This window comes from Eschscholzia californica, unplaced genomic scaffold (genome assembly GCF_041429995.1).
Source record: "Eschscholzia californica isolate CP2 unplaced genomic scaffold, dmEscCali1.0.p SCAF_4, whole genome shotgun sequence".
In the NCBI taxonomy this organism is placed as follows: domain Eukaryota; kingdom Viridiplantae; phylum Streptophyta; class Magnoliopsida; order Ranunculales; family Papaveraceae; genus Eschscholzia; species Eschscholzia californica.
Window position 1 is genome coordinate 48,121,604 of NW_028238461.1, and position 13,281 is coordinate 48,134,884.

The following is a 13,281-nucleotide window of genomic DNA, read 5'->3' on the forward strand; positions in this document are numbered from 1 at the left end:
ATAAAATCCTAAATAGAAGGATTTTTTTAATGTCAGTTTGCCTCGGATAAGTGAATAAGTAATGTTTGCTTTTATTGAAAGACAAGGGAGCATGTGGTATGCTGGAGATTTAGTCTTGAAAGAATGAGACGTTCTTTCATTGAGAAGAAGAATTTATCTCCGACCTAATGAACTTGTAGAATAATAGGGCTACCTGCGGTCTCCATTCTCGAGCTAATGTCACTGAGAAGGAAAATTTACCTTCAACTTGCTGCCTCCTTTTACATGCTAATCACATCACATGAATGAAAGAATTGTGAAAGAAGAGACAACAAGGGCTCGGTTTTTCAAGAGAGAGAGAGAGAGAGAGACTCGCACCTTAAGGATGCTAGTAATTTGCTTCGCCTTAGTTTCATCATTTCAAGTGTTTTCTTGAAGTACATTTCAAGTGTTCTCTAGAAGTAAAACGGTAAGCCCTATGTTTTTCTCATTTCGAGTGCTTTCTACAAGTAAGACAGAAAGCCAGTGTAGCCAATAAGTGCAAAGAAAAAGGAAAAAGGTAAGAACAGACCCACATAGACAAAAAAGATCTCAAGATAAATTCAACCGAAGTGGTCATATAAAGAAAGCAATGGTGGTGAAAATAATGTCAGTCGGATTAATGCGTGTTATAGAATATTATCGTCTACAGATGATAAGAAAACAAAAAGAAATGAGTTAAGACAACTTAAATAGAGTTTAGAAGAACAATAAGAGAGCACCACTAAAATGTCATCTCTTCCCTCTAAAAATCAAGAAAAGAAAAAGAACAAAATTAACAAAAGAAAACAACAAATATAAGAATAAGCCATGTCTTGCTGAAAACGTTACAACCTCCTGCAGCTTTGCTGCCTCTCATCCTTTCTCAAGGAAATCCAGCATCACTTCCCAGCGAGAACCCTAAATTCTAGTAGGTACCTTAATTTTATATGCCCTTATCTTCTGCCAAGAATCATCGCCAACAGAAACAAAAGGATAGCATGTTCAAATAACTTATCATCCCATAAACATCTTCCGAACCCAATCCGCAAGAACATCTTCATCATCCAGCAACCGAACACTTTGCAAGTTGGAGAAGCCCGCAACTCAATAAAGAAGCACATTATAAGAAGTAATCAGGTGTTCTTCGTGTCACATCAGGCTCTCCTCTCCTTGGAGCTGGCTCAAACTGCAAGAAAAATCGTACTTATTCTACCTCCTGTCTTGGCAACATAAATGTGTGTGTGTGTGGCGTGTGGGTGAGAGAGAGAGAGAGAGAGAGAGAGAGAGAGAGACCTGGATAAAAGTGTGGCCTCGGCAATCATCGACTTCCAAAATAGATGCCATGTTTCCACAACGATAGCAATAATTAGGTGCACTAAATATTGTGACCACCTTTTGCTCCTGTCATAGGCAATGCCATAATCAATTCAAATTACGACAACTATTCAGACTTAAAAGCTTACGAACTAGAAATAATGGATGAATGTCTACATGTCCCCAGTTGAAACCCTCCATCACAAGTTGATGAGCTCTAGCAATCAGCTTTAGGTTGTTGGTATGGTTAAATTGCTCAGATATGTCCTGGGAGATCAAAATTACACCGTTATTTCAGAGAGTACATATTTAGAACTTCCGAAAGAAATAATAATTGAATAAATAACAATGAGAAAAGTATAAGCTAAGAGGCATTTCAACTTACTTGACCAAATGTGTATCCAGCCCCACGCGGAGAAATACCCCAGCCACAACGGTCGTCTGGGTCAGACCAAAGAAGATCACACATGGGCCCTTCATGAGGAACTTCTTGTACACGGTCAAAATTGCGTATACTATCAAGGGTCTCAATTGATGGGGACAATCCACCATGCAAACAAAATATTTCCGATTCAACCTTTACAAGATTCAAACAGAGGAAATATATTGTCAGATATTTCTTTTGCTAAGGTGTACCGCAAATCTCCTCTGTTAGACCATAAGTACAATATTTCTACCTCTATCACCACCTCATCTCTCTATTGTTACCCGGTGACATCATATGAATGTAAGTTAACAACAACTCAGTCCGAGGCTAGTCGACGGACAAACAACAAATCCAGACTCATGAAAACTGGTTTCTATATATATATATATATATATATATAGCAGTAACTCTACATACATGTATGATCTCTAGATAAAGAATATCATGAAAATGACACAAAAATACAAAATAAGCAGTCTAGTATATCATGTTAAGTAGAGCATTATCACTTAATTATAAAAAATCTCCCATCCTAATGATATGTAATCACTTTATCTACCCCCCAGACTATTTATATAGTATGTAGCATGAAATCACTGACAGAAACCAAAACACATTAAACAGAAATCCAAAAGTTCTACTCACCAAGGCAGTCAGGGGGAAATAGTCAAAAAGGTCAGTGAATGTCTTCCACACATTAGCATTGCCATACCTGTGAGTTAATTAACAATAAGAAATGATCAGTATGGATATACAAAAGCTAAAACAACTATAATAAAGAGAATGCATCCTCTACAGCAGGTAACTGAAATTTTTGTATACTTGCTTATACCCCCACATCAAAAGAATATGATATCCAATTTTAAAATGACATGACATGCAAAAGAACAACTCGCACAACTTCTAGGAAAATCTGTATAAAGAAAAACACAAATACTGAACCCTCTGATCACGGTTTTAAAATTTCAACATTTTTCAGTCGAAATGACCGAACTAGTTATGTTCCTGTTTTCACTGATGAGTCATTCATATTTTTTTCAGTATCTTGTTTTACAAGCTACACATTATACAAGGGTGAATAGAAGTTACTAACACAATCTCCCAGAGAAGTGAAAGCCACATGGGTAGTCAACCCAATTTATATTGAACCAAACAATGATCGAAAATTACAGTTTTCACAAGACTAAGAAAAACACTAACCGTTTTCAAAAAAAAAAAAAACACTAACAGAGCCATACATAATCAACGAAAGCACTTCCTAATGTTCAAGAGAATGTAAGTGAAGCAAATCATCATAAAACCACATCACCAACAAAAGACATTTATTTTAATGATCTAACTGGAAAATTGATATCAGAACTCATGAGGAGCAAGATTGATGCAAGAAACTCACTTTCGCAAGCATTCGTCATAAAACCCATAAACCTGTGTTATCTGCATGAAGTAAAGGTGAAATTTGAAGTCAACAATTATAAATAAACTATCCAGTTTAAAATAAACTATCCAGTTTAAAATAAACTTCCTAGCATGAACGGCTAAGCGCGAAGAAAAATAACACACAGAGGGTATGTGCAATTTTTTTGTACACTTCAGGCTCATGCAATGATGCTGCACTAAACCCGAGGCTGACAAGAGCGAAAAGCAAGGGCACGGAGCCTAAATTGGTGGTGTGAGGCGGAGCAAGATACCAACATTACATATATACATATATAGCTGTCTCGCGTCTCAGCTCAAATAATAATAAAATATGGCTATTTAACACACTCTAACTAATAGTCTAATACTCAATTAAACCAACAAATAAATGATATATTGATAAGTTGTAAATGAAGTTATCAAGATTCCCACACAGTGAAGTTTACTCGAGGTTTCTGTAAACCACTAAAGTTAATTGTAATGAATTGGTCAAAAACTGTTCAATTAGAAATGTTAGGTACTCAAAATACAAATAAAGCCAAGTGGGGATGAGATGCATTCTTTTCAGCACAATGTCTTATATTAGATTTTGAGCTTTCTAAAGGATCTAAAAGTGCATTGTTGACTCGTATAAAACAAAAAGTAGTGTTAGATTGTTTTTTTTTTAACTTACAAGTACTCCACAAAAAATCATAGTACTGCCTGGATCGCTTCAACTTCAGTACAAGTCCCATCAAGATAGCATCTTATGTCTCTTTCATAAAAGTGAGAATGATAGTATATGGATTCAAAGGGTACTTTCGAAACCAGTATAGTACAACTGAAGCAACATCACTTAACAGGTAACACTTACACGATCGAAATAGAAGACAGGCATTCATTATGACAGTAATTTGTATCTTGTAGTAGCATATAAAGACAGGAAGTTGGCAGTTTGACACATAAATTGTAGAACCATTTCTACATGCTATATATACTTAATTTGCAAAGCAAAATTGATAAGAAAAGTGTGCCCTGAATTCCATGTGTCTAAAATCAATTGTTCATAGTTCACTTAGTTTCTATAATCAAATCAGTTCATAGCAAATATGCATCAATAAGAAAGTAAGAGGAAAACATTGCACCTGTCGGCTTTCATGATTTCCTCTGAGAATAGTGATTCTCTCTGCATAACGCACTTTCAAGGCCACGAGGAGCTGAAATAACAAAAAACATAGTATATGTAGTTACAGGTGGAAAACGAGCACACCACTGTATATTAAGATACCCTCAAAGCAAAGGTGAGGAATAGGGCTAGCTAACAAGTAAACGAGAGACGTAAGTGAACGAAGATGTGAATTAGGAAGGATTGGTCGACGAAATATGAACCGAAGACTGAATCTTGATATACCTCAGAACAATACATTTTTGTTACCGCGATATACACCAAATTTTAGGAAGCAAACTGCTTATCTGGCCCTCAAGATCTAGAGTTTACTCATGGATAAACAATCTTATCTATATCCTAATGAATGTATTACACTTCACAAACATAGGAATGCTACATCCATTCGACAGTACACTCAAGTGTAATCAAGTTGAATACAATGAAGACAAATACTGATACAAACAAAGGAAAAAACGCATTCAAAACTGTGTGACTAAAAACCAAAAAATCAAAGGCAACAGTGAACAACAAAATAACTTCAAGAGGTTATGATTCAACAAAAAAAATCTTCCAACAAAATCAAGAAGAGAAGTCTGGTTGATGATCCCAATAGTGATCATCTGGGTAATTGGGAAAGATAGAAAGGAAATACTATTCAAAGAGTCCAAACCCAAAAGTGCAGTGGCAGCGGAATTCGTGTTAGCGTTCCTGTTCCGATGGAACAAGAATCTAGTTTGGGGATAGGAACCTAATTCTTATGGACTTTGTATCCAATTGGGAGGCGATCATGATGTATGTATCTTTAGGCAGACCTAGTTCTCGGCCTCCCTTTTATTGGTTTTTGTGTTTCATTCCTGTATTTATTCCCATTCTTTTTAATATTAATACGAAGTTTCAAAAATATCATCAATGTAACAAAGTTGACTAGCTACAACATGGTTTAATGAAATAGTCTAGCTGGACTTACCGTTACAGTTTCAACTGAATAATACCCACGATCCACATAGTCTCCCATGAACAAATAATTTGTATCCGGACACTAGTCACCAAAAGAGTAAAGTAAGATCAAATCTAGTCATCACAATAAAGATTTAAGCTCATTAAAAAGTGATAAGTATCAAGTGAAAAATAAAAAGTTCATGAAGAGTGTTACTAACAAATTAGGATATGAAAAAAGAAAAGATTAAAGCATATACTTGAGCAGTTTAATAACAAGTACTTTTTGAGGTTAAAGATATTTCATTACAATAAAGAAACCAAACAAAATTAAGGAACCAACTCTAAAACTCATTTTCTCAGGCCTGACACTGGATCTAAATTTAATAATATGAAAGCATAAACGGAGCCGAAACATAAATCAGAGAATGAACATGATGTACATAAATGCTAAGAAGCATCTCGACAGACGGTCAATATACATCATTTAAGTTTAGATGTAGAATTCTTATATTTATCCAATTAGACTCGAAAGTTAAAATTGTTTCACCACGTAGCAATTCTTCACCAGATACTGTTACAACTTTAGCCATTCTATGATGAAAGCACAAAACATAAAAGATGATATATATAAATTGAGTACCTTTCCTCCAATGCGAAAAAGTTCTGCAAGATCGTGGAACTGTCCATGGATATCACCGCATATTGTCACGGGACTTTTTACAGGCTGCCATTCCATCAGATAAAACCATATTAAAAAAACAGTCCAAATATTAACATGTCACCCCAAATATTAACATGTCACAGCTCCCAGCGGATTATGCAAGATTTCAACTGATTGTGCATTTGGATGGCGGAATCATGAATCCGCGGATTCATGAGTCCTTGGGATTCATGATTCCACGGATTCATGAATCCAAGTAATATTTTTTGGCTTGTTTGGCAACTAAGAATCCTATGATTTATTATTATTTGAGTATTTTTAAACGTCTTTAGAAAAAATATAATTTTTGAAAAAAACAATAATTTTGAAAAAAAATAATGATTTTGTAGAAGGAAATATTTTTTTGTTGATTTTTAGTTTGAAATTTAGATTCATTAATCCAAAATCCTAGCAAATCCTAGGGGGTAGGGTGGGATTTTGGTCCAATACAAAATTTGGAATTAGGAATCCTTAGGATTCAAGAGTCCTAGGATTCTTGGTAGCCAAACAGACCAAGGATTCATGATTCCTACCAAATTCCACTTTTGATAGGAATCCTAGTTAGGAATCCTGCAACCAAACACACCATGAGTTCTTTTCATCATTTTCTTCCATGATTCAAAACCCCTTGGTTAATCTTATAGAGAAGAGGGAAAGAATTTTAGAGATTCAAATGGTTTCTTGATGATAACCGATCAATCCCTTTTTTTTGAACTTCAAAATAATGTAGATAGGAAAAGACTGTAGTACTGTACAAACACAAGGGTGGGTGGCTAGGTTACATGTTACAATATCCAAGCCTCCCAATTTTGAAAGAAATCATTGTAAGAAATCTTTCTGATATTACTTGGGTTTCTGGACCAATGGAACAACAAGCGTTTTACACAATCTTTACAATTGAACTATCAGTCTATAAGTACTCTGTTCCTTAAAGATTTTGCTATTTCTATCTTTCAGATTCCCCAAATAATGGCCTTAGGAATCATGCTCCATAGTTCTGGATTCCTTGCTTCTCTTCACCTCTTGCCATTGTTCCAGAAGTAAACCCATGAAAAAGCCAAAGTAAGCCCATCAAGCTTTTCTACTTTATTTTCTAGTGCTTTCTTATTTACTTGATGCATGATCTTTTCGATAATTGTTATTTTAGCTAAGTTTTCATACCTAGAGTTTCCAAGATCAAGTGAAGATGTATTTATTATATAGCCTCATTTGTTCACTTTAAAGGTAAAGTATTACTTTTGGAGTTAAGAGAATTAAGGTTTACAAAGAGCTCTTCATTGAGCTTTTATGAAATTTTGGGAGTACGAATTAATATTTAAATTAGTCAACATTTATATAAATCTACTAGAAAAACTACAAATTGTTATTATGTGGAATGTGAAACTTCGCATAAAGCCTTCGCGGATGCGTCTGTCAAAGAGTTCATTCCGTATATAATGACAGCAGATAAAAATATGGAGGAAAGACTAACCTGGACATTGCTTTCCTTCATTAATATCTCTTTCGCCTTTTCGCATAATGCCTTGACCTTTTACCCATAAGAAAAAAAAAAGAAACAGAATTTCAATAAAATCACTTAAACTCGCAACAGCAAGGCTTCTTAATATACCAACAGAGGTCCAAAATGGCCATTAAAAGTGAACATATAATCATTGATCTAAAACCTAAAATAATCTAAGCAGGAAGCTAATAACCATGTAATTTTCAACCAAAATATACACAAACAAACAACCTAGAATGCAAAAAGCACATGCATCTAGGTTAAGAAAAGAACTCAGATTACTAAAGAAAAAGCCATCAAATTTCTTCGATCTCCAAGCAATATACTTCCAATTCATAATAAATATCAACATTATGATCTAAATCACTTCCAGATGACTCAATCAAGAAACACGATCCAAATCCTCATTAGTAGTAAAAACAAATCCAGAATTAATTCAGATCCGTCGTGAGAACAGGATCTATCAGCTCAGATAAGAATGAAAATGCAGATAAGAAGGAGACCTCTTGTTCAGATAAGGGTTTGCACTGCATAAGCTGTGATATCTGCTCGTCAATATGTCCATGAGAGTTCGACGAAATTGGATCCATAGCTCGACTTGTTCAATTTGTTTAATCACCTACCCTACCAAATCCCTCAGAAAAATTACAGAAATTCGAGATCCGAACCCTAGATTTCTTTTTCCTCGTTGTTGTCGTCGTCGTCGTCGTGTTAAGAAAGAGAAAGAGGGGGAGTGGGAGAAGGGCTTCGCCCTAGAGGGTACGGTACGTGTGTGACCAAAGAGAGAAATTTTATCTCCTTTGATCGATTTTTTGTGTTTCTTGATGTTCCCCTAAAAATAAAGGCCGCGGCTTTGGGGAATAAAGAAAATTCTCCGGGGAATAAAGACTTTTCTTAAAACTAGTCAAATAAGATTGACTTTTTATGTTTCTTTTTATTGCTAAGGGGCTTCTAATTTTAGAAGATGCTATAAAAAAGGCTCCTCCATCTCATCACCTCTCTCTGCCACTTCATCTTCTCGACACCTCATCATCTTCTCCGACGAAAGTCGCCGGCCGCCGGCCAATTTTCCGGCCGGCGACAAACATAAATTGTTTTAAAATTTTATTTTCTCTCCTCTCTCTCTCTCAATTGTTTTCTTTTTTTCTCTCTCTCTAGAACGGATCTAGAGAGAGAGAGAAGGTCTATTCTCACGAAGTTCATCTTTTTTGATGTATTGAACAAAAAAGTGTGTAGAGAGAGAAAAAACCAGCAAGCTTAGGGACAGATCTCCAACTACCATGACCATATTTTTTGATGTATTGAACAAGAAGTTCATCTTCTTCAGGAGTCCATGGACCTTTCTTTTGTCCTTGCTTATCACAGCAAGGAGCTCTACCCATTTCCTTCTTCTTCTTCTTTACCCTTCTTCTTAAATCTAGAGAGAGAAAGCAAAGAAAGAGATGTAAAAGGGTAGTAGAGAGAGAGAAAAAGATTGAAACTTTAAGACAGTTGTTTATAACAGAGATAGACAAATAAAGGGTAGTAACAGAAGAAGAAGTATCATCATAATTAAAAACAATTCTCTCTCTCAGGATAAATCGAATTTCAGAGAGCTTTAAATGAAGGGTTTTGAGCTTTTACATTGAAAACACACAAAATCCCAAGTATTAAACTAGAGAGAGAAAATGCACTAGTAGTAATGAAGGATAAAAACAGAGATTGAAGAAGAGGAGAAATTTGAAGCATTTAATGTTAATGGGGTTCTTATAAAAATGTCAGACAGGGTGAGAAGTTTAAGAGAAAGAAAGAAGAAGACGAATTTAATGCTTAGGACAGAAAAGTAATAAAAAAGGGTTCTTTGAAATCTTCTCGATTTGATGATAATGAAAATGGCGGATTAGCATTCAATCTTCTCTGATTTATTACTCTTCATTTAATTCTCCCTCACCATTTTGCCGAAATTAGGGTTAGGGTTTTTACTAGAGTAGATTTTGACTGCAAGCTCTGTGTTTCCATATTGATTCGTTGAAAACCATTTCACCTTTTTCTTACTCCTTTCTATGAGAACAGACCTTCTCTCTCTCTAGATCTGTTCTAGAGAGAGAGAGAAAAGAAAAAAAATTAGAGAGAGAAAATAATTTTTTTTTTTTTATGTTTGAAGGTCGCCGGCCGGAAAATTTGTCGGCCGACGACTTTCGCCGGAGAAGATGATGAGGTGTCGAGAAGATGAAGTGGCAGAGAGAACAGATGAGATGGAGGAGAACTTTCAAAAAAAATGTATTCTGTATTCCCCATAAAAATTTATTCCCTAGAGAATTTTCAAAAAATTCTGGATTCCCTCGAGAATTTATTCCCCGGAGAATTTTCTTTATTCCCCAAAGCCGCGGCCAAAATAAAAAGGATTATTTCCCAAATGGTTCCCAATTTTGTGACCAGCTTCCTGCGTAGCTCCCTTGATTAGCAAAAATACCCATATGACCTCCTTTTTAAGATTCCGTTATAACACCATTAACCGGTCAATATTTCTCTCTCCTCCATCTCATAACCTCTCTCTGCCACCTCATCTTCTAGCCAACTCATCGTCTTCTCCAGCGAGAGTCGTCGGCCGACCAATTTCCGGTCGGCGACTTTAAACCTAAAAAAATAAAAAAAATTTCTCTCTTCCTCTCTCTCTCTCTAATTTTTTTTTCTTCTCTCTCTTTAGAACAGATCTAGAGAGAGGAGGTTCGGACCCTTCAACATATCTGTTGAAGGTCCCGACCAGACCTTCAACCTCCTCTCTCTCTAGATCTGTTCTAGAGAGAGATCTAGAGAGAGAATAAAGAATTTTTAGAGAGAGAGGAAGAGAGATTTTTTTTTTTTTTTTAGGTTTAAATTTTTAGAGAGAGAGAGAGAGGAAGAGACTTTTTCCAGCAAGCGCAAGTTGATCCTTAATTCTGTTAGATAACGTCGTTAGAGCCCTCATAACCCCTTCTCGTTTCCCTCCCACAACCTTTCTCCCGACTTCCTATAACATTTCTTCTATATCCGGTGTTCTTTTCTACCACAAAAACATGTTTACACCTTATAAACAGTTAAGTATGCTTTTGTGTTTTGATCTCGAGAAATTTAAAGTGACTTAGAACAAATCTTGTTGATCACACGGTTGGTTCGCTAATGTCAAGTTTCTCGGTGGTCCAGTCCGAAAATGAAAATCTAGTACCGCCTTAATGGACTGTCCAGTTAGTTTGTTAGAAAGAGAACCCAGACTAGACGAGTAAACAAAAACCTTAAACACTTTTTAGATCAACCATCTTTGCTCTTTTGCTCGTAAATGAGCTTCTCATTCCCTTTAGCTTTTCAAGGCCACAAACTATACAATCTAGAACCTCTCAACGTCTATTGGATCAATCGCGTGCCTGTTGAAGAATTTATAAAAAATGCTGAATCTCGTCTCAATCATCATTTGTCAAGACTCTTTGGAGTAAGTTCCATGGCTTGGACAGGTACAAAAATGAGTAATAACCCTCAGTAAAGACTCAAAATATGGAAGAAACAAGTCTTTCCATGACTCCACCACCTGATCAACTCTGTTCCACTTAATCCCTCATCTATAACTTGAGTGACACAATAAAAGTTTTTTCTATTCTTTTATTAACTGATTTATGTATCGGATTCCACTCGTTCCATGGTTGGGAGGATGGCCCTTACGTAAGGATTATATTGGCCCTAATTTCTATGAAATACAAGATGCTCATTGAATGAATGATAAGAAACGAAATTCACTTCTACGCCGCGAGATATTCGCGGAGATCTAATATTTCGATAAAAATTCACTATTTTGGAGTTTGCTCTTTCTTCGGTAGGACTTCAACCATTTTCGAGCACCTCATAGCATTCCTAGGACATACGGGGGTTCGATCATTTATGTATGATTCCTCGCCTGCTGAAAGATCCTTTTTTGGCCCTCTCTTTAGCCCTATGTCTCTTATCCCTAGGAGGTCTTCCTCCAATACCAGGCTTTTCCCATGCTACTCGGGTCAGAGCGTAAGCTAGTGATGCTTTCGGCTACTGGACTCTCATGTTCAGTTACTTATGGGGCATTTCCGTATCTTAGTAGGTCCTGGCACAAGGTTAGAATTCTAGCTCTTCGAGAGCGGTATCTCACTGATGGCCCCCGTAACTTCAGGAAAGGGGTGCCTCCTCACAAAGGGGGTCGCAGTGACCAAGTTCGAGCGGGTGACTTATCTGTCAGCTTTTCCACTATCACCCCCAAAAAACCAAACTCTGCTTTACGCAAAGTTGCCAGGATCTGCAGGGTCCCAAATGAATTAGCTTATTCGGTTTAGGTTGCTCCCATTTCGCTCGCCGCTACTACAGGAATCACTTTAGCCCTATGTCTCTTATCCCTATGAGGTCTTCCTCCACAAGCACGTTTTTTCGAAAAACGGACATCCAATTGCTTCGATTTGAATTATTCGGAGGGTACCTTAGATATATCTGATATTTCTATGGAACATGAGTTCTATACCAAGGTATTGAACCATAAGACGTGATCCAATTTTTTTCATCGGGTCTGGGTAGAGACCAAAGATCTTGAGCGGCTATTTCACCATATCAAATCTAAATATGAATTGTCTTGAAGGGTCCTGGACCAATCAATCTTAATACGTAGTCCAAATTTATTTTTTTTGGGTGTCACAATATACATGACGTGTTCAACATATCAAATAAATGTGTTAAAGAATGTTTATATACCTCATTAAAGAATGTTCTTCTGCCTAAAAATTAGTTGAGAAGAAACTTTGTTGATTATTTCTAGATTTGAAGAAGAAGAAGAAGAAGATTAGAGATAAGTAAGTAAACATAAGGCCGCAGCTTTTGGGAATAAAGAAAATTCTCCGGGGAATAAAGACTTTTCTTAAAACTAGTCAAATAAGATTGACTTTTATATTTCTTTTTATTGCTAAGGGGCTTCTAATTTTGGGAGTTCAAAATAAAACAAATTTTAGAAGATGCTATAAAAAACGGTACACGGAGGCTTCTTACGAAAATTTTGACTGAATGACTCACACGCCCACGGGCATTGAGTTTGAACGTTTGACCGTGATCTAACCGTTCAAAATGAACGGTTCAGATTAATCCCTAACACATCTCTTTTATAAAACTCTTTCTCCCTCCCGACCCTCTCAAATTCTCTTGTTATTTTCTCTCTCCCTAAATCTCTCTCGGTGCCTCTCCTCTCTCCCCAAATCTCTCTCAAGCGTGGTTAAATGCTTCTACCCCTGGCAGAACACATAAAATTGGCTTTAGGGTAAACAATTAAGGATATTTGTCGATCTTTATATGACCAACAAAAAATTGACTCTCCATCAAGATCATAAAACATAGAAAGTATGAATTCTTTGAATGATCTCACTATGCAACTTAGGTTCCGACTAAAATAGTTAAGACCAATAATGAATCTAATGATTGGCTTTTTTTCATGGGACATTAGAATCCAAACAAGAAGAGGAGTAAAAATTTTCAATTCATAGTCTTCAACTTAGAGGGTGTTTGATTTTTTGACACTTATAAATGCTACCACTTACTAAGTGATAATCACTTAGTAAGTGATATCACTTGTAAGTGCTATGGCGTTTGTTTTCTATCACTTCTAAGTGCTTGATTTATGTTTTTATATTAATTCTAAATGTCATAAAAATGAGGAATTATCTATTTTGACCTTAAAGTGTTTGCATATTAGCATTTATACTAATTCATTATGTTCGCGAGTTTGGATACAAGAGAATTACGGTTTATGAATACTTTGTGTTGAAAATATTAACTTCAAGTAATTAAAAATTATGAAGGAGAAAAACTTACGTCGCATCATG

At 36.0% G+C, this 13,281-nt stretch overlaps 1 protein-coding gene across 3 annotated transcripts; it reads right to left on the reverse strand.

Annotated features, from left to right (window-relative positions):
* Positions 1-614: 614 nt before the first annotated feature.
* Positions 615-9,860, reverse strand: LOC147545483 (serine/threonine-protein phosphatase PP2A-2 catalytic subunit). 3 transcript variants are annotated; one of them, XM_086632699.1, is made up of 12 exons: positions 9,815-9,860; positions 7,948-8,276; positions 7,415-7,471; positions 5,884-5,967; positions 5,272-5,343; positions 4,282-4,353; positions 3,135-3,175; positions 2,387-2,453; positions 1,700-1,891; positions 1,492-1,581; positions 1,294-1,401; positions 615-1,186 (listed from the first exon to the last, which is right to left on the reverse strand). In XM_086632699.1, the coding sequence occupies exons 2-12, from the start codon at positions 8,032-8,034 to the stop codon at positions 1,121-1,123; spliced, it is 936 nt and encodes a 311-aa protein (XP_086488825.1). In that variant the 5' UTR covers positions 8,035-8,276; positions 9,815-9,860; the 3' UTR covers positions 615-1,120. The 3 variants fall into 3 exon arrangements, with proteins under 3 accessions (XP_086488825.1, XP_086488824.1, XP_086488826.1); XM_086632698.1 differs by lacking the exon at positions 9,815-9,860 and having other exon boundaries at positions 7,948-8,287; XM_086632700.1 differs by lacking the exon at positions 9,815-9,860 and having other exon boundaries at positions 5,884-6,074; positions 6,530-7,471; positions 7,948-8,250.
* Positions 9,861-13,281: the final 3,421 nt, after the last annotated feature.